Source organism: Vulpes lagopus, chromosome 10 (assembly GCF_018345385.1).
Source record: "Vulpes lagopus strain Blue_001 chromosome 10, ASM1834538v1, whole genome shotgun sequence".
Taxonomy (NCBI): domain Eukaryota; kingdom Metazoa; phylum Chordata; class Mammalia; order Carnivora; family Canidae; genus Vulpes; species Vulpes lagopus.
The window spans coordinates 60,029,392-60,052,786 of record NC_054833.1 but is presented as its reverse complement, the minus strand read 5'-3'; the positions used below and the strand labels follow the sequence as shown (position 1 = coordinate 60,052,786).

At 56.8% G+C, this 23,395-nt stretch overlaps 2 protein-coding genes across 4 annotated transcripts in view; one reads left to right on the top strand and one right to left on the bottom strand.

The window, feature by feature from the left end:
- Positions 1–18,576, bottom strand: part of NTN1 (netrin 1) — a 192,329-nt gene extending 173,753 nt beyond the window's left edge. Inside the window, exons 1-2 of one of the 3 annotated variants that reach the window (XM_041770037.1) lie at positions 18,270–18,576; positions 714–1,804 (exon numbers count right to left, since the gene is read on the bottom strand). In XM_041770037.1, the coding sequence (XP_041625971.1) occupies positions 714–1,731 (1,018 nt within the window). In that variant the 5' untranslated portion in view covers positions 1,732–1,804; positions 18,270–18,576. Of the gene's footprint in view, positions 1–713; positions 1,805–2,227; positions 2,430–2,550; positions 2,577–18,269 lie in introns of those variants that run through there. The other 2 variants (XM_041770039.1, XM_041770038.1) reach the window with 2 other exon arrangements.
- On the top strand, positions 1,730–18,356 carry LOC121500913 (basic proline-rich protein-like). The gene is made up of 6 exons (XM_041773013.1): positions 1,730–1,782; positions 1,887–2,321; positions 3,255–3,436; positions 14,759–14,816; positions 17,199–17,589; positions 17,940–18,356. The coding sequence occupies exons 1-6, from the start codon at positions 1,730–1,732 to the stop codon at positions 18,354–18,356; spliced, it is 1,536 nt and encodes a 511-aa protein (XP_041628947.1).
- Positions 18,577–23,395: the final 4,819 nt, after the last annotated feature.

Below are 23,395 nucleotides of genomic sequence, written 5' to 3'. Positions count from 1 at the left end.
CACACAACAAAAAACTCTGATATACTTTTCTGGTCCAGGACTGAATTATTTTAGAATAATTACTGAACCCTTCCTTTGTCATCTGTAGATAATAATTCATTTAAAGCACCTCATTCTTCTGCTAACACAACTAGGCTGTTCCAAAAGGGAGGGGGGAGGGCGCGGTTTCCGAACCTTAAAGACAAATGGCCGGTGCAGGAGCGATAGATACGTTCGTCGGGGTGCTGAACTGGCCCCAAACTGCAAATCCCTTTGCCATCTCCCAAGGGATTTGTGGTCGGTCGTGGGGCTGGAACTTCCCGGGAGCCTGGCCGGGGTTCCCCACTGCGCGCCCAGCTGCGGCCCCGGGAAAGGCGGGGGGGGCGGGCAGGGCAGGGCGGAGGTGGACCCCAGGGTCCCGCCACACCGAGGGCTAAGGCGAAGCACGTTTGCACTTGAGCCCGGAGTCGGGGGGACCAGGCAGCAAGTCTTCTGCGAAGTCCTCTCCCCCCACCCCCCCGCGCCGCAGCGTTTCTCCGGCTTCCGGGCTTCGCGGAGCGCACGGGGCGCAAGCCCGAGCATCCGAGGCCAGCGCCGGGCGAGCCAGCGCGCCGGCTCCCAGCCCTCCCCCGGCCGGGCGGTCCGCGACCGCGCCCCCCCCCCCCGGTCCCCGCCGCATCCACGCGGCCCGCACCCCCCCCCGCCGCCCGCCGCCCGCGGCCGCCCCCACTCACCCACGCACTCGTTGGCCTCGCGGGCCGTGGCGCGCTGCCAGGGCCGGTCGTAGTGGAACGGCTTGCAGCGGTCGCACTCCGGGCCGGCCGTGCTGTGCCGGCAGTCGCACACCAGGCTGTCGTCGCGGTCGCGCACGCAGCGGGCGGCGTGGCCGTTGCACTTGCAGCGGCCGCCCACCTGCAGGTCGGACACGGCGTAGAAGTACGAGTCGCGCGCCAGCTCCGAGTCGTCCTCGTTCTCGTCGCCGAACGTGTGCAGGCGGCTGAAGGCCACGCGGATGTCGGTGGCCGTGACCCAGTCCTGCAGGACCGGCGAGCTGTCGAAGTCGTGCGCCGAGGGCCGCCCGTCCAGCGTGCTGAAGGCGATGAGGCCGCCCGAGAGCGGGCGCATGTCGGTGTGCGAGTCGGTGCACACGGCCTCCTGCTCGTTCTGCTTGGTGACGGGCGCGCGGTGCGGCCGGTTGTACATCTTGCGGCACTGCGTGGAGTAGAACTGGAAGGGCACCCACGTGCGCCCGTAGTCCATGGACTTGTAGATGGCCATGGACTCGGGCCGCGGCGAGCAGAACTGCAGGCTCACGTAGGTCACCTCGAACTTCTTGCCGAGCGACAGCGTGAGCGTGACGTTGTGCGGGAACTGCAGGTAGTTCTCGGACTGCCAGCACGTCAGGTTGTGCGGGTTGTTGAGGTCGGTGAGGAAGGCGGGCGGGTGCGCCTTCTTGGGGTCCGACGCGTTGCAGAGGTGGCAGGAGCGCAGCCGCTCCTCGCCGCGCTCGCTGACCACGCAGTAGCGCGCCGCGGGCCGGCCGCAGGTGCTGGACACGCGCACGTCCTTGCCGAAGGCCGCGTTGACGAAGTCGGGGATGCAGCGGCGCGGGTGGCCGTTCTCGTCCGAGCAGGGGTCGGGCTGCGCCGCCTGGCCCGAGAACGCGCTGAGCCCGGGCCCGCCGCGCACCGCGCCCACCAGGCACGCCACCGCCGCCAGCGCCGCCAGCGCCGCCCACACGGCGCGCATCATGCCGCGTCCAGCCTGCCCGGCCCCGCCGCGCCGCGCCGCGCCGAGGAGTCGGTCCGCCCGCCGCACAAGGCGCCTGCGGAGAGAGGGGAGCCGCGCTCAGCCAGCCCGCCCCGCGCCCTCCGCCGCCTCCCGCCCCACCCCCGCCCTCCCCGGAGGCCGGCGAGCGGCGAGCGGCGAGCGGCGAGCGGCGAGCGGCGAGCGGGGGCGCGGGCGGGCGCCGGCTTCCGCGGCACCCCGGGCCCGGGGCCGGCCGATCCCGGGCCTCGCCGAGCCCAGCACCACGGCCCCGGCCCGGAGCCCGGAGCCCGCACCGCCCGCGCCGCCCGGACCGCCCGCGCCGCCCGGACCGCCCGCACCGCCCGCACCGCCCGGCCCGCCCGGCCGCCGCCGCCGCCTCCACGCCGCGCCCCGGGAAGCCCTCCACCCGCACGGCCCGGGGCCCCTCCGGCTGGCCCAGACCGCGTCCCCGCCGCACGGTCCGCGCTCGGGACCTTACCTCTGGCGAGGGCAAAAGAGAAAGAAAAGTTTGCCCGGCCCGGCCGCGAGCCCGCGCGCAGGACGGCGGGGAGCCTCTCGCTCGCGGCCAGCAGGCGCGTCCCGCCTCAGCGCGGGCTTGCCAGCTCCATGCCCGGCGCGGCCGCCGCTGCCGCTGCCGCTGCCGCTGCCCCGGCCCCGGCCCCGGCCCGGCCCGGCCCGGCCCGGCCCGGCCCCCGCCGCCTGGCTCGCCCGCCGGCCCGCTGACGCCGCTCCCGCCGCGCTCCGAGGGCCGCCCAGCCCGCGCCCGGGCGCACACCCTCAGGCCCGCTGGCGCGCACTCACACACGCACGCACGCCCGAAGGCTCCGCCGCCGCCGCCGCCGCCGCCGCCGCCGCCGCCGCCGCCGCTCGCGCCGGGAGTGGGGGGAGTGGGGGGACGGGGGCGGAGGGGAGCGCGGGGGCGGGGGGCGGGGCGCCGGGCGGGGCGCCGGCCAATAACGTCGGCGAGCAGCCGCCCGCTCGCGAGCAAAGTTTAACCCCGGGAAAGAAGAAAGTTAAAGGCGAGCGGCCCGGGACGCGGCGCGAGCGGGTGGGAACCGGGGAGCCCGGGCAAGGGCGGCGCAGACAAAGAGGAAGCGAGGCGAGCGCCGGGGAAACCCCGGACGGGGGGGCTGGGCCGGGCGAGCACCCCACGCGGGGGAGGGGCGGGCCGCGGGCTGTCAGCCGCGCCCCCGGCCCCCGCGCCGCCCTGGGAGCCCCGCAGGTTTCCGCCGGCCCCACGCCCGGGGGAGCCCGCGGGCGGCGGGGGGGGGGGGGGGAGGGGAGGGGACGACGCGCTCCCTCCGGGTCCCAGCCAAACACATCTGTGTTTGTTTTCTTTGCTGCGCCGAGGTCGGGCCTTCCTCCAACCCGGCCTGATGGCCCCGGTGGCACCGCGCGCAGGGCTGTGCCCCCGCGGGCGGGCAGCCGGGAATCGGGAGGAAGAAGAGGACCCGGGAGGGACGGGCGGGGGGAAACCTCGGCCTGCTCACCCCTTCTTCCTGAAGCCCCCCCGCCCTCCTCGCCGCCCCCCTGTCCCCACCCCGATTGTCATTCTGCGGTGGGCCTGCCAACTGGGAACGCGGCTCCTTGCGTGCCGTGCCCGGGGACGCTGCGGTGGGCTGGAGGCTGGCGATGGGCAAGCAGCCGGACGGCCCCTTGGGCACGGGCCCACGACCCTTCCAGACAGGTGTGCGAGCCTCAGGCTGGGGGAGGAGGAGCAGCAGCCCAGCCGCCCCGCCCAGGTCCCCCGAGTCGGGCTTGTGTTTTCAAGGGTGTTCTGCCCTGCACTATGTCACTACAGCTTTGCAAAGGTAGGTCTTCGCTCCATTTCGCAGATGAAGAAACTGAGGTCCAGAAGCTTGCCCAGCATCTCCCAGCTAGTAAACAGCAGCAGATCCGAGGATCCTTCCTGTCCTCCTTGACAAGTGGATCATAATCCCATCCAATTATAGTCTCAGGGCACATCCTTGGGGCCACCCAGCTCCTCTGTCTTGCCTAATTCTCTGCCACCTTAACTAAAGGACAGAGGACAGTGACAGTGTCCTTTGACTATCCTGCACCACAGCCAAAAGCGCTCTGAGGGAGAATCCACTGGGCTGAGCGTTTGAAACTCAATCCCTGTTAGTTTCTTACTTTTAGATGAGTGATCTAGGAATAAATCCGGAGTGAAAGCCCAGGGTTCTGGTTCTGGCCCAACAGCTGACTGGCTGCATTATCTCCATCAAGTGTCTCATTTTGTCTTATTGGCACTCTAAACAAACTGTGAGAATCTAAGAAGGGGCCTCAGGGCTCCTTTGGCCCAGCTCAGTCTCCTTGGAAAACCGCCTTCCCCAGACTCCCTGAGAGAGAGCCACCCAAGCCAGCTCTTCCAAGGATGGGAGTTCACCACAGCCCAGGGAAATAAATGCGTTCCCTTGCAGGAAAGAGGAAAGAGGGCCCAGATTCATCCTCTGCCCTAGGGCAATTTTTAGCTTTGCCTTCTCCTGCCACTTACCACTCCCTACACTGTTTATTTCTGCCTTGTGGCAGAGAGGATTGTCAGTGACTTACGAGGGTACTGAAAACATGGCAAAATAATATAAATTAGACAGTGAGGTAAGAGGACACAGAGCAAAAGTTTAACTCTTGTGAGCTGTGAGATCTGAGTCCCATGTCGAGGGCATAGCAGTGAGGAGTAATGCTTTAAAGCCAAACTGTGGGCTTGGCAAGTTTTGCATCTTTCTGTGCTTTGCTTTTCTCATTTGTAAAAAGGGGACAATAAAATCTATCTCAGAGGGTTGTGAGCATCAAATGAGTTAGCACATAGGAAGACAGTAGCTTATTATATGTGAACACACATATTGCACTTAAATAATCAACACGAACAAGGGATAAATGTAAATATACACAAAGCCAGGCATGTTGCAAGTGGATGTAGCAATGTTCACTGTTACTACTAAATTGCCAGATCTTCATAGATATTTAAAATAATTTAGGGACACCTGGGTGGCTCAGTCAGTTAAGCATCTCCCTTCCGCTCGGATAATAATCTCAGGGTCCTAGATCAGGCTCTGCATGGAGCTCCCTGCTCAGCCAGGAGCATGCTTCTCCCTCTGCCTCTCTCTTTGTGCTCTCCCTCCCTCTCTCTCTCAGATAGAGAAATAAAATCTTTTTTAAAAAATTTAAAAAATAAAATAATTTAAAGAAAAGCATTTAAGTACATGGGAAGATGTTCATGAGATGTTGCAAAGGGGGGGGGGCGGGAATAAATGATAAAACAGTATGCCCCCCAGAAACACTATGCACAATGTAAGCTCATTTTTATTTATTTTTTTAAGTATGTCTTTAAGAAAAAGACAACATGGTTCATTGTGGTCATTCCTGTATCATGGGGTTACAGGTGATTTTTATTGATTTTTGCTTGGGCGTTCTCAGTTTTTATGTCGTAGAATAAGAAGGAGAGCTAGGAGAGAAAAGAAAACCCAGGAGGAGTGGAAATGGGAAGAAAGCAAAAATGCCCCTGGGATGCCCTATTCACCTCCTGTGGGTAGATCACAGATTTATTCCTCAGCTTTCCTGCAGCCAGAATGAAAAGGAGACCATGCCAGTTACAGGATTTCCAGTGTCCGTGAGATAAAAACAGACAGACCTATTACTCAAGAGAATTACAACTATTCTCGGTACTCAAATCAGACAGGAATCTCTCTGGGGTGGGGGCGGGGTGGATAAAGGGGACACAGCGTGTGGCACCTCAACATCCCCATGGCAGTGACAGCAGCGAGCTCCGTGGGCTGGTTTCTGTGTGATGGCCCACCATAGAAGCTGGTGGCATCACACCAAACCACAAGTCAGGGAAAGGCAGTCTGTCCGGGACAGGTCTGAAAGAGACCAATCAGGGTGCCCACCCACCTTGGGTCTGTTTTGGGGTACCTACTCAACTGGCTTGCAGCGTGCATTCCAAGCCCTCCCCCTGCTATGTTGTTTCTGTCTGCAGAGATGGTGTTTTGGGTTTTTTTTTTTTTTTTTTTTTTTTTTTTAAGTAATCTCTATGCCAAACGCAGGGCTCAAACCCATGACCCCAGGATCAGGAGTTGCACACTCTACCTGTGGAGCCAGCCAGGCGCCTCTGTCTGCAGAGCTTTTGGTGGATCTTGTGTGGCAGCAGGTTTGGAACTAGAAAGCAGATACTCTGTGCTGCCAGCCGAGCTGAGGCCAGGGGTTTGGGGGGGGGAGAGGGGACACTTTGCACTTTTATTGTGGTCACTTAGGTCTAAGCATATCTTCTTTAGTAGTTCCCAGTGGGCAGGACTGTCACCTTGTACCTCGGGGGTCTGGAACATTCTGGAACACCGTAGAACTTGTCTGCCTCCATTCAAAACCCACCTCCTCGCCACCAAAACAGTTCATGCAATTGCAGCCTCCACGGCAGCCCAAGGCTCTGCCTCGTCCAAGCTTTGCAATCAGCCTTCTATCATCCATCCTTCAGCTTTATCTGCTAGGCAAAAATACTTCCAGTTCTTTCCAAGAGTTCTCCCAGGACGGTTTTCTGGCCCCTCTGCAGCCTCTCCCAGTGCCCTCTAATTTGTCAGTGTCCCTGCCTAAAGCATACTGCCCTCTGAGGGGACAAATGAAAAAAACAGATGTCCAAGTGTTGTGAGAGCTTCTCAAAGTGGGGGTTATAAATACACACCCGAAAAGGCATGTCAGGCTTGAGCAGCAGGATCCATGGCACAAACAGGAGTTCAAAACACAATGGTGCAGGTCTTGGATGAGAAAGCAAATTCCCAGGTGTTCCTGCAAGCAATGTGTTGGGAGGGGGAACCGCCATTCTTGGCCCCCGGCCCTACCTGGGAAGCCCGAGGATCACTCTAGAAGGAGGAGAAAGTGGCCCTTTCAAGAAAAGTTAGGAAGCAGTCAGAGGAGGAGACAGAGGAAAGCTGGAAAGCTCAGGTGCCTTAGAAGCCAACAGGGAAGTTTCGGGGAAGGAGGGGTTGATGAGCGGTGTCACATGCCTTTCAAGGTCAAGATAAGATCTGAAACAAGTCCTTTGGATTTGAACTACTAGGAAGTCACCGGTGACCTTGGTGAGCAGTGGGGACAGAAGCCAGCCGGCCTCAGGTCACGAAAGTGGGAACAGCAAGTGGAGACAATGTTCACAAAGGGTGGAAACAAGTGGTAGGGAAGAGATAGGGTGCTAGGAGGGGGTGGAGAGAGAGAGGATGACAACAGACAACCTCGTAGGGACAGCTGGGTGGCTCAGCGGTGGAGCATCTGCCTTCGGCTCAGGGTGGGACCCTGGAGTCCTGGGATCGGGTCCCACATTGGGCTCCCCCAGGGAGCCTGCTTCTCCCTCCGCCTGTGTCTCTGCCTCTCTCCGTCTTTCATGAATAAATAAATAAAATCTAATAATAAAAAAAGAACTAATCTTCTAGAATTGGCGGTCAGATGCCAAAGTGTCTCTTGTCTCAGTGGAACAAGAAATGGCAGGATCTACTGACAACAAGGGAGCAGGTAGGAGCATTAGAGGTTGGAGGGTAAGGGAAAGCTCAATCGGGTCCTCACAGAGGAGAAGCTGACGCTTTTTGGCCAGAACTCAAGGTCCTGATGAGGTTGGAGACCATCTATGAGAAAGAAAGCCCCAAAAGTCAAAGTCATAGGCCCACCACCAGCCAGCAGTGCTCAGTAGCCCCTGTGTAGATCTAGAGAAAGAAGAACTGCTGGATTAATCTAGAATTGCAGGTTTCTTCCAGGAAGTCAGGCAGAAGAAGAGGATGACTGCTGGGATGGACGATGGAAGCGAAGCTAAAGGGAGAAGACACGAAGGCAGGACATGGAGAGAACAGGAAACAGAGCCCAGGTTTCTAGAACTGTGCTGTCCAGTACCGTAGCCCGTGACCACAGGCAGTTAGTTCCATTTTGGCCTGAATGAATTAAAATGAAATAGAGCTAAAGGTTCCTCAGCTAACTCTCCTTTGGACAGAAGCAATAGAGACCATTTCAATAATCATGGGAAGTTCTATCGGACTGAAAGTTCTATCGATCTCGAAGATTTGGGAAGATGGAAGAGGTGTGGTGAGTAGCCAAGGAGATCGTGCTTTCAAACTGGCATCAGAAGGGAGGATTCCAGAGGTGGAGCAGCTCGGGGTGATGATGAGGCTTACTGAGGACAGGAGGAAACTTCCTGCTGGGAGGCAGACATCAAGGTGACCGGACCTGAGGAGATCCAGGTGCTGGGTGGGCCGTCCACCTGGGTCTCAAAAGGCACACAGAACCAGCCTCAGGACTTGGGGCAGAGATGAAGGCCCAACCAGGGGCTGGTGTCTCCGAAGAAAGGGTGGAGTGACCTAGGTTGTGGGGTGTGGGGTAGGGATTCAGAGGCGGAGATGTGGAAGGTCTTCAAGGGGTAGGATAGTGTTTCTGTGATGTAGATGGAAGGAGATTTGGGGGTTGAAGAGGACAGCGGCCCCCATCCTGGGCATGGGATGGTGTGGTTGGGACAGGAGTCCCATGGAAGAAGAGGCCTGTGGTGTGGGTGAGGGCCGGGTTGGGGGGAGCACTCTGTGAACACAGGGTGGACTCAGGGGAAGGCAAGGCCCCCGAGGGCACAAGCTAATCGTGTGAGAGGAAGGGCTCAGGAGAAATGAGATGACCCAGGGCCTCCATCCTGGGCGCGACTGAGGGTCCTACTTTCTAAATCAAGCATTTATTTGATGCTTACTGTGTGCTAAGCCATCTTCCAAGCATTCCAACAATCATTAACCCAGAATACTCCGTAACAACTGACAGGATAGGTGTCCGATCACCTCTTTAGGGAGAAGGAAACTGAGCCTAGAGAAGTGATGTGCTGAAGATCGCATCATGGGAGGAGCAGAGGAGCAGGGATTCGAATGAACGACGGGGTGTCTCTCGGTCACCACTCATGGGCAGGACAGACTTGGCTGATGCTAAGCTTTTGACACCAATGGGCCTCCACCACGGCTGGACAGGGGAAGGGGGACACAGGTCTACCTGCGGTTTGACAGGGTGGACACTGTCTCAGCAGAGGAATGGAAGATTCTGGAATCGAATGCTGACATCTGGCCTCCCTGCAAGAGTCAGGGTGGCCTGTTTCGATAGTGTCTCTCTCAGAAACAGGAAGAACTTGATGCAGACAAAGCATGATTCCAAGTCACCTTGAGCTGACCTTGTGTGACCTTGAGCAAGTGACTTTGCCCCTCGAGGGTTGAGATGGGGATTATCACAGTTACTGTATAGGCTTGTGAGACTGAATGAAAAGATGGGCGTGAAAGGAAAGAAGCCGGCCCCATAGATGATAGTTTAGGGTTTTTCAGTTTTGTCTTTTTTTTTTTTTTTTTTTTGCTTTTATTCTCAAAATCTCCAGATCTGGTTCCCAGGCCCCTCACCCTGGAGGAATTAGGGGCATCCCCTCATTTCCAGACTGCCAGCTCACCCAATAGGCCTCAGGGAGGATTGCTCAAGGTGATCCCATTCCCTTGGCAGGATTTCAGGAGATGGGGCTGTTTGGGGAAAGGACTCGGAGCATGGAAGCACAGGGCTGTAGGGTGTAGAGGGTTTCTGGAGATTTACCCACTTAGGTCCACAGTGTTGGGATGCTCCTCATCCTTAGCTTGGGCCTCCCTTGTTGCCGGCTTCTTGGCAGAGGATTCAGGACTTGGGCACAGAAGCCCATACAAACCCCAAATCCACCAAATCCTTTAATCTACCAGAGCTCTTTGAAGGAGTGAAAAATTCTTGTGGATCAGGGGAACCGGCCACCCGATGTAATTTATTTTCATTTGCAAAAACCTTTTGACAAGGTCCCACCCTGAACGCTATTAAACTACAGAAAATGTTTCACTGTGAGGGGGAAGTTTTGTCATGGATGGAAACAGAGTTCACAAAAAGGGATGGTCCTCTGGGTGGAGAAAGTAGTGGGGGGAGTATAGGGGCTCTGAGCCCAGAGTTGGGGTTCAGCTCATTCAATGCTGACAGGCGCCCTGAAGGAGGACGTCCTCTCAGGGAGACCTCAAAGTGCAGAGGTGACACTGAAGTGACACCCAGAGAAAGGGGGTGAGAAGGACCATCTCAAGAGATAGCATACATGGCCTGGGGACATGGGGACACAGTCAGTGTTAGCAGAAGGTGATGTATTTGGGGACAAATAGCCTGAAAAACTATTAGAGGGTTAAAGGTTTTCAGTTTCTTTTTCTTTCTTTCTTTCTTTCTTTCTTTCTTTCTTTCTTTCTTTCTTTCTTTCTTTTTTCAAGATTTATTTATTTATTTGTGAGAGTCACAGGCAGAGGGAGAAGCAGGCTCCCTGCAGGATTCGATCCCAGGACCCCAGGATCACGCCCTGAGCCGAAGGCAGATGCTCAACCACGGAGCCACCCAGGTGCCCCAGGTTTTCAGTTTCAACTGAAAAATGCTATTCGAAGACCTGAATACAGGCTGTTTCCTGAAGATCATCTCTCCAAAGAGGTGCTGCTCACATTTAGGGCCAGAAAATTCTTCCCTGGGCAGAACAGTCCAATGCCACCACAGGACATTTAGCATCCCTGCCCCCGGCCCTGTTAAATGCCAGTAGGTACCCCTCTACACACACACACACACACACACACACACACACACACACACATTCTCACCACTGAAAAATGGCTTCTCACATTCATACATTCCCCCCAGGGGAATGGCCTCCACTTCCCCACCCCATTCTGATCTACTTGAAATTTAGCCTGATGTGCTGCTAAGCACCTTCCCCGACCTCCCCCCAAACCAGCAACACACAAAGAAAACTGCTAGATGAATTCTCAGAAAGAGAATTGGAAATGAAACAGGATGCATTTATGTCTAGGATCCTCTGGGAAGTTCTAGTCATCACGTCTCAAAACACCTGTGGAGGTGGAGATGCCCGGATCAGAGTCAGTTGACTGTGGTAAGTGCCAGGAACATAAATAAAGCAGAGGAGGGGAGGGGGCATGCCAGGAAGGAAGGTGCATTTTAGACAAGGTACTGGGGTGGGTGTTGGGGGTTGCCTCTCTAAGAAGGACCCAGTAGAGCAGAGTTAAGCGAGGAAGGGAGCTGTGGGGGTATGGGGGCTTGGCAGGGAGGAAAAACGTGCATTTCTGGCAGGGAAGACAGCCAGTGCAAAAGTCCTGAGGCACGCCTTGACCCGCTAAGGACCAGAGAGGAGGCCAGCTTGGTGGGGGCTTGGGGAGTGAGAAGGGGAGTGGTAGGAGGTGAGGTCAGAGAGCTGAGTGCAGGTGAGGTTGTACGCAGTCTTGCAGACTTTGATAAGGAATTTGAACATCTCGGGGTTCATGCAGGGGTTGCTTTTCCCATACCTCTTTTTTTTTTTTTTTAGATTTTTATCTATTATTTATTTGAGAGAGGAGAGAGCATGTGAGAGCAGTAGCAGGGGTGAGGGGCAGAGGGAGAGGGAGAAGCAGGCTCCCCGCTGAGCAGGGAGCCTGACGCGAGGCTCGATCCCAGGACCCTGAGACCATGACCCAAGCCGAAGGTAGACGCCCAACCGACTGAGCCACCCCAGCTCCCCTCCCATAGCTCTTAACACCACAGTGTTGCCCTGACTAATCCACGAGCTTCTTGGGGAGGAATCGTGTCTTCTCCCTCTGAATCCCCAGTATTGCACGCACTGCCAGACACAGAACAGGAACGCACTACAAATTCATGACAATCAGGCAATTAAAAGCCACAGAATTATGGGCCACTGGGGGTGGTGACCAGCCGTGGCAGGCGGAAAAATGCGGTTCCCCCTCCACCAAGAAGATATCCATGTCTTCATCCCTGGAACCTATGAAAGTGGGCTTGGATGGCGAAACAAAGTCTTTGGTTGGAGACCACGAGATGGGAAGATCGCTGTGGATCATCAGGGTGCACCCTACGTGCCATGCCAAGTGTCCTTCTGAGAGAGAGGCACAGGGAGAGCTGACAGGATAGAGGACAAGGAGGCCATGTGGAGACACAGGCAGAAATCACGATGATGCAGCCATAAGCCAAGAACACCAGCAGCCACCAGAAGCCACCAGAAGCTTCAAGAGACCAGGAACCAATCCTCCTCTGGAGCCTCTGGAAGGAGAAGAACCCTCGACTTCAGTCCAGTGACGCTGACTTTCAACTTCTGGCAAATCCTAGAGCAGCTGGAGTTAGGAAGGTCCCCTTGAACTCTCAAGAGGTGACCTTGGGGGTACGTGGAAGGAGCAAAGAAGGGACCCCTAACGCTCGGGTCCTGAAACGTTCCTGGCGTCTCGCTCTGGGTCTCCTTGCTGGGAGTGGGGACCACCTCTCCCCGTTTCTTCCCTCCCGTGATGCTGAGCAGAACGTCTTGCGCGTATGCTTGCTGAGAGCTTGCTGCTTGTGTTGAGGTGTCACAAGTCCCCTTTCCTGGAAATCAGGATTGCAACCCCTTTATGATTTAGGACCCAGTCCAGAAGGAGGTCATTCGTGTCCTGAGCTTTTAAGAGAAGAGGAACCGCGCCATCAGGGGAGGGGACTCCAGTCCACAGGGAAGCCGAAAGGTTTTCCCTTCGAAGCGCTTGCCAGCTGAGGTCAGGCGTCCTCTGTTCTGGAACCACAGATTGGGAGGCCCCTGGGCGTTGTTCCTCAGTGACGTCACAGCTGACGGTGGAATCTCTGCCAGGCACCACTGAGGGACACCATCCCACCCAAATTCCCGAAGGGTCCCCTGAATTGGAGCCCACAGGGGTTGGAAGAGAATAGGAGTAGTCCTTCTAGAATGTCCATCTATTGCTCCCCCCGTTTACAAGTGAGGAAGCTGAGGCGTTGGAGGCTGAGAGAATTGCCCAGGAGCTGAGCTCCTAACTACGGCTGTTGAGTCATCGGAGTAGGTGGTGGGTCACCTGTGGGGGGAAACCTGCTATATTCGGTCCCGCTCGCTTAGGTGGAAAACACAAAATCGTGATTCTGATGGCAAAATGTTTTTCGTGACAGATGACTGCATAAAAAGTCTCTCTGTATGAGGGAGTAAGCTTCTGTTTTTTGCAAAAAACAGCTATGTGGAAGAGCTTATTCCCCCCTGAATGTCAGTATTCCTGGTCTACGTGTCACTCGGGGAGAGAGTTTAGGGGGCTCAGTTCTAAGAGGTGGTACAGGATGGAAACAGACACAGGCCACTGATTCAGATTAGTTAGGTACACAGATGATTCAACTATAACAAGGTGCTATAGGGAAGTAGGGGGGCACCTGGGGGGCTCAGTCAGTGATGTGTCTGCCTTCAGCTCAGGTCATGATCTCGGGGTCCCAGGATCGAGTCCCGCATGGGGCTCCCTGCTCAGCGGGGCATCTGCTTTTCCCTCTGCCGCTCCCCTCCTGCTTGTGCTCCCTCTCCCTCTCTCTGTGTCTCTCAAATAAACAAATAAAATCTTTTAAAAAATAATAAAGTAGGATTAGGGGAAGGAGGGGACCTGTCTCTCACCGATGCTGCCATCAAGGAAGGAGTAGCCACCATGCCGGCCCCTGGAACGACACCAGAAAGTAGACACAAGGCTTCATGGACATGACCTACCCTACAGAGCAACCTCTTAGTCTCTGGCTGAGCATAGGGTCTCTCGGGGCAGCCAGCTTCCTGGCCCTGCTTGGAGGGAGCCCCTTAAGTGGTCAGCGGGGCAGCTCCAGTCACATACACCCCCCAAACCCGGGTATCTATCTACATCTCTGTGACAATGGATGCTATGGTGTGTACCTCCCAAATTCACATCCGGAAGCCCTCATCCCCAGTGCCATAGTATTCGGAGGCAGGGCCATTCGGGGTAATCAGGTCCTGAAGGCGGAGTCCTGTTGTGATGGAATTAGTGCCCTGATGAGTGACACAATCGCTCCCCTGACCATGTGAGGACCCAGCAAGGAGGCTGTCATCTACAGACCAAGAAGAGAGCCTAAGCCAGGAGCCTAATTGGCCCAACACCTCGGTCTGGGACTCCTTGGCCTCCAAATCGTGAGAAATAAGTACATGTCACTCAAGCCACCCAGCCGGTGGTGTTCTCTTACAGCAGCCTGAACCGATGGAGACGGTGGGCAAGTCACTTCACCTCTCTGGACAGCTGTCCCCTCTCCTGAAAAATGCAGCTGGTAACATTATGTGTCCTTTCTGCCTCCCCCCCTCCCTTCCGCCCTCCCTTCCTCCCTGCCTTCCATCTCTTCCATAGAAATCAGGAGTCCCAAGCCAAAAAGCAGAGGCAAGAGACCTGGGGGTGTCCAAAGCCCTAAACAAATATGCTTTTTATAAAGAACCCAGTACAGTGACCATCACCATGATTCCCACGGGAGCCCCCCCTCTCCCCCAGCAGATGACAAACTGCCCTGGACCACTGAGGATCAGATCAGGGACAGTGACATTAGCGCTGCAAAAGATTGGACTTTGTGTTAATAATACTTTACTTATTAGGGGCACCTGGGTGGCTCAGTGGTTGAGCATCTGCCTTCGGCTCAGGGTGTGACCCCGGAGTCCTGGGATCCAGTCCCGAATCAGGCTCCTCACAGGGAGCCTGCTTCTCCCTCTGCCTATGTCTCTGCCCCCTCTCTGTGTGTCTCTCATGAATAAATAAATAAAATATTTGAATAATAATAATAATAATAATGCTTTACTAATTACTAATAAGTCAGTGAGCGTGCATGGTAAGTATCAGTAAAACCATCCACTGCAGCTTGGGGTTGGGTAGGTCCCTCCCGTGTAGTCTAGAATCACGATCCCAGCCACAATCTCCGTCACCATCACAGTCATCGTGACAGTCATAACGACAGCTCACACATTCTGGAACCCTGTACCTGCTGTCAGGCTGGTCTAGGGAGTTGGTCTGCTGGATCTTAGCGGAGGTAGAGGGGGCTTCTGGTGGCCACGGTGGTGGTGGAGCGGCTGCAGGTGATAGTGTGAGAAGTGCCTCTTCTTAGGGAACTCAGGGACGGAGAGGAGAGGCCGGACCCAGGCCCACAACCGGGTGTGACGTCTCTTGCTCACTGCGGTGTGCCCAACGCCTAGCCCATTTGGCCCTTGTAGGCACTCAAGGAATGTTTGCCAAACGAAACATCGAGGGGCCCAGCCAGAGCATCCGCAGGTAAGGAACAGGGACTTCTTGGTGTCCAGAAGCATGTCTGGGCCTGAGGCTAGCAGGTCTAATTCAATTCTGCATCTTAGAACATTTGTTTCCCATGAATCCCTTACCGGAGTAAAGAAGACTCACATTACAGGTCATGTTGGCCTTGCTCTAGAACTTGGATGATCCTTGGTAGTATCAAAATTTCATAATCTGTGATACACACACACATACACACACACACATGCACATACCACGTCTCCTGGCTCCGGAGGGAGAATCCGCCCTTTTCAATGGGAGCAAAGGACCCTCACTGGGCTGGGTGCCCTCACCGTGGGTCCAAGGGACTCGGGAGACAGCTGCCTCTTGCCTGGGCCCCCTCAGCTAAGATCTGATTTTCTCATCATCTGGATAGTCTCAGCGACTCACAGCAAAGGGATGAACCAGGCTGACCTTTCTGGAGGTTTGTTTAAAGCAGAACAATGTTTGTCTTGTCCAAACACTATGAATTACTCCAGAGGATCCTGCCCAGTTTTACAATCCACAGCTACAAACGGCTTACATAAATAGGGACTCGTCCCCTCTTCTCCCCACCACCCACCCCATTTTTAACAGCTTCTCTCCCCCACCACCCACCTTCTTCTACTCTTCCAGACCTTCCCCCTGCCCCCCTCACACCTCCTCTACTCTGAGCCCCAGCCTGGTGAAGGGGCAGGTGTTGGGAGTTCTGGGCCACAGCTCACACCTGGGTTATTGCTGGCACAGATCCCCTATGGCGGGTGGGCTGCTCTGTCCCTGGTGTGGGCAGGGGTTTGCCTTGCTAAGGGGGTGCTCTGGGCACATTTGTACTGTGTGTGGGCCCTGTGCTAGGTCCAGCTGTGAAAGTGTGTTGGTAAGAAAAGGCCTTTCGGTTTGGGGGGCAGTTCAATGTCCAGCCCACTCAGACCCTCCTCATCTGGCGGGGTGTTCAGCTCACCCTACAGCTTTTCCTTCTCAGGCTGCACATTCGAGGGATCCCCCAGGAATCTTCTAGAAGTAGGGCCCCTTCCCACCCTTCACTTCAGGCCTCCCTCCCATAGGAGGCACAGAGAGGGAGCAGGGCCATGGTCCTGGGAGAGGAGGGGCAACAGAGCCCAGTTTCCTAAACTATCTCCCTAAATATAGCCCCTATGCCACCTGCATCAAAATGCTTTGGGAAACTTGTTTAAAATGCAGACTTCTGGGCCCCTCCCCAGGCCTAGGGAAGCTCTCTCTCTGGGGAGTGGGAATGGAGGTGGGGGGTGGGGTGGGGTGGGTAGGGCCCAGAGCTGATTCCAGAGTCTGAGAAATCCTCTAGCTGGGTGACCCCAGCAAACCACTCCAGGACTTTCTATCACCATCTGCTGGGGGGGGGGGGGCAGACTCTGCAAAGTCCCTTCCGGCTTTTAGATGGTGTAGTTTCAAGGACAGCTGGGTTCTAGAACCCAGAAGCAGCAAGGGTGGGCAGAAGCAGCCTGAGAAAAATTTAGTGGAGTCACTGAAGCTCCCAGGAGAGGTATCGATGAAGACTTGAAGAGATGCCAGAGGAGTGTGCAGCAGCACTGGCGGTTGAGGGTGTGAGTGGTGTGAGGGTCCGCCCTTGAAGCCAAAAGCGATTTCATCTTTGTTTTGCAGACAAGGAAACTGAGTCACAGAAGGGAGGAGTGACTTCCACCCAGAAGCTGGTGAGAGGCCTAGGATCCCATCCCCTATCCACCCTGGGACACACATCTGGGATCCCAGAAAGACCTCTTCCCCCCAGCGGTCTTTCCTTCTCATTCTGGCCTCTGAACCCAGCTGAGGTTGGATCTCAGGGCCACAGCTTCTTTTCCCTTGATGGCAGGGTCTCCCTGGGCGGAAGGGCCCAGAGCCAAATGTGCCCCTCCACGTGGGCGCACGGTGAGCCCCAACAGCAGGAAAATCAAAGAGCCGGGAGCTCCATCCTGGAGAGAGCCAAGCCAGCCCTGCCCACCCGGAGACTCGGCAGCCGGGCTGGGGGCGCTGTCGGTGCCGGGTCCTCCGGGTCAGGGCTGCGGCTGCCAGGCACGATCCCGCTTGGCCGGAGGGCAGGGGGCGCCGCCAGGTTGAAGGCCCTGGGATTCCGGGCTCCGAGACCAGTTTGCGCCCAGCGCTGGCGGCGACCTCGGGTGGAGAGGAGGTCAGAGGATCAAGCGGCTGGAACTCAGCTGATGCACGGAGGCAGACCCAGCTAGCTGGGGTCCGGGCGGGAGTGGGCAGCCGCAGGCCGGCAAGGCATGGGGTCACCACCCCCCACCGCAGCCCCCAGGGGAGACGCGGTACCGGTACCGCGGGGGACCCCCAATCAAACGCCTGGCGAGGGTCGGGATTCGAGGAGCGGGCCCTGTTTCTCCGATCCATCCGCAGGTGGGGAGACCCCGAAGCTCGCGGCGTGACCTGGGGCGCGCCACGGCCCTCCCCGCATGCCAGCCGCGGGGCTCGGGACAGGTGCCCCCGAAGCCCCAGCTCCAACGTGCGCGCCTCGGACCGGCGGCCCTGCCTCCCGGCTAGTTTAGCATTCGACTCTCTAACGCAGCCCTTTGTCCCCCGCGGCCGTCACCCGAGCCCCTGGACCCCCGCCGGGGGCTCGCCCTCGCCCGACTCTCCCGTCGAAGGCCCTCGAAGGGAGGGACTCCCGGGAACCCAGGCCGAGGCCGGCGGGTCCGCGGCGCGGGCCGGGGCTGCATGGAAATGGCCAGAGGAGCCGGCGGGCGCGGCGGCGATTTATTCTGGGAGTGACAGCCCCTTTGAGCGCTCGGCGAATGGCATTTTCTGTCTGTGAAAGCCTTTCTTCCCACCTCTGTTCAGATTAGCCCGGGGGATGAATGCGCCCATTATCCAGCCCGCTGACCATTCTGAAACGCCAAATTAATTACTAAGCACTGAATCAGGCGCCGGGGCCGGGGCACCGGGAGGTGTGAAAATAGCGAGCGGCTGGAGCTGGGGAAAGGCGAGAGGGGCGCCGCGCCGAGAGGCCGGGCGGGGCGCGGGGCGCGGGGCGCGGGGCGCGGGGCGCGGGGCGCGGGCTTGGCGGGCGGCTGGGCGCGACCTGCCGGCGTGACCCGGCGCCACCGCGGGGAGGGGGGGGGGCGGGCGGGCTGCGGGGAGGGCGCGGGGCCCCGGGGGTCGCCGCGGCTCGGGCCGGCCCGGGGCTCGCCGGGCCCGCGGGCGGAGCGCGCCGAGTGCGCCGGGCGCCGGGGCGGAGGCTCGGCCGTGCGCCGCGCGTGGGTGCGGGTGCCGGTCCCCCAGGTCCCGGCGCGGCTGCGCTCCCGCTGCCCTCCGCGGCCTCCGCAAACTTGGGCGCCGCCCTCCGACCGCAGCCCCGCCGCCCGCCTGCTGCCCCCATCGCCGCCGCCACCCCGGGGCCGGCCCCCGCGGGCCTCCCGAGGGCCTCCCGCGGGCCTCCCGAGGGCCTCCCGCGGCCCGGACGGCACTTACCTCCCGAGGCGCCGGGCCGGAGCGGGAGGCGAGCTGGCGGCGGCTCCCGCTGGAGTGCGAGGGGCGCGGAGCAGCGCGCGCCTTTAAGACTCTTCCCCGAGACTCCGCCAGGTGGTGTCAGGCCGGCGGGGCCCGGGCGGCTCGTCGCCCCCGCGGCCACCCCGCTCCCGGCCCGCCCCGGGCACAGCCCCGGCCGCGCGCTCGCCCTCCGCGCCCTGAGCGGGGAGCCCGGGAGGGCGCGATGCGGGCAGCTCGGGGACCCCGGGATGCCCAAGGCGAAGCCACGCATCCTGCCCCCTCTAGCCCGGGGCCGCGCGGGGCTGGAGGAGTCTATTTTGGGGCGGGGCGCGGGGGCGGCGCCGGCGGGGCGGGGGCGGGGGCGGGGAGCCCGCGGCGGAGATCTTGCCCAGGGAGCGCGACCGCGTCCCCGCTGCCATCGCCGCGGGGCGCGCCTGAGGTCCGTGCCACACTGGCCCTGTCGCCCTCGGCCCACGATGGCGAGCGGACACGCTCCCCGGTGGCCGCGGACGAGCCCCGGGCGAGAAAGCAGAGGGAGCGCTGTCGCCACTTAACCCGGGGGAAGCGTCACTCACACTCCCGACGCAGAAAAGTTTAGGAGGCCCCGAGGGAGCTGCAAGGAACTCCAGTTCCTCCGGCGAGAAGCGGGGTCGGCCTGGGGGGAGCCCGGAGCCTGCCCGTTCTCCCCGGGTGGCTGCTCCGAGTTCAGGGCAGCGGGTGCGTTCGCGCGCCGCCGGCACCTGGGAACCTGGCGCAGTGCTCCCCGCGGCTGCCCGGACGCCGGCTGGCAGGGGCAAGCACCGTTCTCTCGCCCCGGGCCATTATTCAAATTGTCCATCATGGGTCTTCCCTTCCAGAAAAAAAGAAAAAAAAAATTGACGTTTATATCGAGATTGCAAGGTGCATTAATAATTAACTCAGGTTTTCTGGCTTTGCTGCTTACTATTTATGCCAACACCTTCCTCATTCCTGAGTGTCTCACTGTAGTTTCACTAAGCAGGGGAGCCAGGAGAACGTGCTTGCTTTGCTTTGTGGCTAACACACCTAGAGGATCCCTGGACCTGACTATTTGTGACTACACCCTTACCTTACAACTATTGTCTTCCAGTTTTTATGGTTGCAGGAACTCCTGGTTTTATTTTATTTTATTTTTTAAAGATTTTACTTATTCATGAGAGACACACAGAGAGAGGCAGAGACACAGGCAGAGGGAGAAGCAGGCTCCATGCAGGGAGCCCGATGCAGGACCTCGAGGTCACACCCTGAGCCAAAGGCAGACGCTCAACGGCTCAACGGCTGAGCCGCCCAGGCATCCCAGGAACTTCTAGGTTTTAGAGAATAGCATCATTCAGACCTTTCTTCACCATTTTTTTTTTTTGGCCACTGGCTCTATTTTTCTACACTTTCTTGAAAGAAAACAAACAAACAAACATAGATTCTGTTACTGACCTTGGGTTGGTCTCTGCTCTCCTCACTTGCATTACTTCTCTTATAAAAAAAGGAACAAACTGGATTATGTGATGGCTGTGGTCCCATCCAGTGCCAGCAGGCTGGGAGCCTGTTAGCATCTGATGAAAAAGCAACCATCCTGCTGCCATAGGACAGCACTTCCGGCCACGTAGGGTGGCTGCATTAAAAGAGACAGGTAATAACAAGTGTTGGCAAAGATGCAAAGGAATTGGAACTCTCGTGCATTCCTGGCGGGAAAGCAGCCATGGGAAAACAGTCTGGCAACCCATCCAAAGGTTAAACATATGGTTGCTGTAGGACCCAGCAATTCCACTCTTAGGTATATATTCAACAGAAAGGAAAAGGTAAGTCCACGCAAAAGGTCGTACATGAATGTTTATAGTAGCCATTATTTGTAATAAAGGGATACACAACCCAAGTGCCATTAACTGATGAGGAGATTAATAAAAGGTGGCATGTTCAGGGGGCACCTGGGAGGCTCAGTGGTTGAGCCTCTGCCTTTGGCTCGGGGAGTGATCCTGGGGTCCTGGGATAAGGACTAGCTGATACTATCAGCTCATTGTCGCTGTCACCCATGTGCCCATTAAGATGCTTGACCTAGTTTAGCTCACAGACCTGAATGTTTTTTCATGGCCCACTAGGTGGCGCAGACATACCACCTCGGGCACCGGAAAAAGGCGCCTGGGTCCCTGGCAAGGTCATCTCTGGGATTTGATAAACTACCCCAAGAATTTGCTTGGGCTGTGGTTGTTGGGTCCACCTGTGAGCTATAGCTAGCAGCATCGTCTATAGCTCAGCGAACCAATCTAGCCAATGCCACTCACTGGGAGAAGTTTCCTCCAATCTAGAGAAACCAGTGCAGGTGCACAAATGAAGCACATAGTCCAGAACAAAATGTTTGCTGTGCACCAGCTCACCTACTGCCATGGACCCGAGGCAGCGGAGCACCCTCCCTCAGGCCCCTCCTCCTTTTATTACAAATATCTCATAACATGCTCCCTTATCATGCTGGAATGAAATTTATAGCGATATGGCTTTGCCGCATGCCTAACTTCCTCCCCCACTCAACCCCTATGGGTAACATAAGCAAGAAATAAAAATAAAGTCATGTATAATAAAATAACATGCATTTCAATATGTTAATGTCTCAGCACGGCTACGTTAAATGACAGAGTGGAGGAGTTGGAATGCTTCCACCTGGGCATCGAATGACCAGGAAGGCCTAGGTGAAAAATGATATCGATGGCGGGGGGGGGGGGGGGGGGGGGGGGGGGGGGGGGGGGGGGGGGGGGGGGGAGCATATGACTCTGGTGATTCCAACACGGTGCGTGGCAGGCGCCCGGGGCAACATGACTTTCCAAAGTGGTCCATACGTTTCGATCAAGTTGCCCATCTGGGAAGTTCGTGTATTTTTTTTTAAGGGATTTTATTTATTTATTCAGAGAGACACAGAGAGAGGCAGAGACACAGGCAGAGGGAGAAGCAGGCCCCCTGCAGAGAGCTGGATATGGGACCTGATTCCAGGACCTGGGGATTGTGACCTGAGCCAAAGGCAGACACTCAACCACTGAGCCACCCAGGTGCCCCAAGTTCATGTATGTTGAGATTGTGAAGCAAGACAAAACAAAACAAATCCTTTGTGCTCATTGATAAAATAAAATGAGGCTCTGGGTACAGGTGATTTTTACTCCCCTCCAGCACTAGGATAGCTAAAACTGCTTTACCACAAATTTGTAGCTGGACATAATACCATCCGTTGAGAAGCACTGGTCCAGGCTTAAACTTGCTCTGGGCATTTCTGGCAAAGCTGGCACTCAGTCTGCCTCGGGCTCAACTTGTAAAAGGCATTTGCTTTTCTCCAGGCCACTCAAATACACTTGTCGGGGACAAGAGCTGGGACTCACAGGGCAGGGTTGCAGAGAGAGGGAGGCCGTGGGATGGGGCCTCTCCCTCCCGGGACCTCCCTTCGTGTGGCTCTTTGTCCGCCAAGGGGGACCCCGAGGGAGGCTGGCCTCATCTGCCAATCTCAGGCACAGCCCAGTGGTCTTTTTGAGGCTTTTCCTAAAACCCAGCTGGGAAGTAAATCAGCGCAGACATAATCCTGATTTTAGCCACAGGGGCCCAGGCCTCTGAGCAAACCCCTGGCTTATGAGAATTTCCTGCTGTACATTTGCTTGGCATGTCAATCTCGAGCCATTCTTGCTCTGCTTTCTCAGGGATGGGGCTGGAGAGACCAGGGCTCGCTGGAACAAGGTTTTGACATGTTGGCATGTACAGGCCTGCTCACTCACTGGGCTCCATTAATTACGTCCACCTCCACCTCCTATGGGGCTTTTTCCGGTCCGTGTGCATCTGGCCTCTCCTTTCTCCCGGCAGTTATGGCACCTTTCCCCCCTCCCCATCCCCCCACAACAACTTTCAGCTTGTTTGTCTTGAGAAGCAGGTATGACATGACCCAATCTCCCTGCTGGTATTTCTGGAATTCAGCTAGTTTAGCAAACCAAGACTGGATCCCTCCTGAGCAGGGCAGCCGCTTCTCTCCGCACACATTCCATCACTTCTGCCAATTGATGTCTCAGGGCCAGCTGGTCATCTACAACACAGGTTTTGACACCTCAAGAATTTCCTTCCAGACTCTCAGGTCTGAAAAGGGCAGCTGAGTGGCCTGGAATGCTTCCCGTCCTCAAACAAAGAGGTCAGAAGCCTCTAACTGTGTATTTTTCTGCGCTTCAGACCACAGTCCAAGGGCCTTCTCGCTCAGACATCCCTGCACCTGCAGCTGAAAACCTGTGTGGCTTGTCTAGTGCACATTTATTGATCACCTCCTGTATGCCGTGCACTATGGTCTGGTGGGAACTGGGGAGGCGCAGTCCCTGTTGTCACAGTGGACAAGACAGACGTTTAAAACACAATAACGTAAACAGCTATGTGATTGCAGCTAGGGGGAATACGGAAGCCAGGGCAGGGAGCATAACAAAGGCTGGAGGGAACTGAGAATCTGGGACACCAGAATCACCAGGGAAGTCACATTTATGTTGAGACCTGAGAGATGAGGTGTCTGTTAGCCAGGTGAGGAGACTGCAGAAGAGACATCCCAGTGGCAGGAGCGGTAGAGGTAAGTTCTGAAATCAGAAGGCAGGTTGATGTGGTCAAGAAATTACAATAGTCAACATGTATTGATTCCCTCACTGTATGTCTGGCCTGTTCTTTTTTTTTTTTTCTTAAGATTTTTAAATTTATTTATTCACAAGAGACACAGGCAGACAGAGAAGCAGGCTCCCTGCAGGGAACCCAATGTGGGACTTGATCCCAGGACCCCAGGATCACGCCCTGAGCCGAAGGTAGAGGCTCAACCACCGAGCCAGGTGCTCCTGTCCAGCCTGTTCTGAAAGCTTCAAGGGTATCCATTATAATGCTCATGATTCTAATGCCATGAAATAAGGTAGTGTAAACCTTGTTTTATAATAAGGAAACTGAGGCATGGGAAGGCTATGTAAATGTCCCAAAGTTCCCAGCTACAAAGTCACAGAACCAGCATTTGGACCCAAGTCATCTTACTCCAAAGACTGTTTCCTTCTTATATACTTTCCCCCTTAACTTTATCAGGATATAATTGACACTCAACATGGTGTAAATTT

What these genes read in the sequence shown, in the direction of transcription:
- LOC121500913 (XM_041773013.1), top strand. Translation starts at nt 1,730, where the DNA reads ATGCCGCGTCCAGCCTGCCCGGCCCCGCCGCGCCGCGCCGCGCCGAGG. An exon ending in CCCAGCCAGAGCATCCGCAG is followed by an intron (nt 14,817 to 17,198) that starts GTAAGGAACAGG and finishes ATCCATCCGCAG; the next exon opens with GTGGGGAGACCCCGAAGCTC. An exon ending in ACAGCCCCTTTGAGCGCTCG is followed by an intron (nt 17,590 to 17,939) that starts GCGAATGGCATT and finishes GGCTGCGGGGAG; the next exon opens with GGCGCGGGGCCCCGGGGGTC.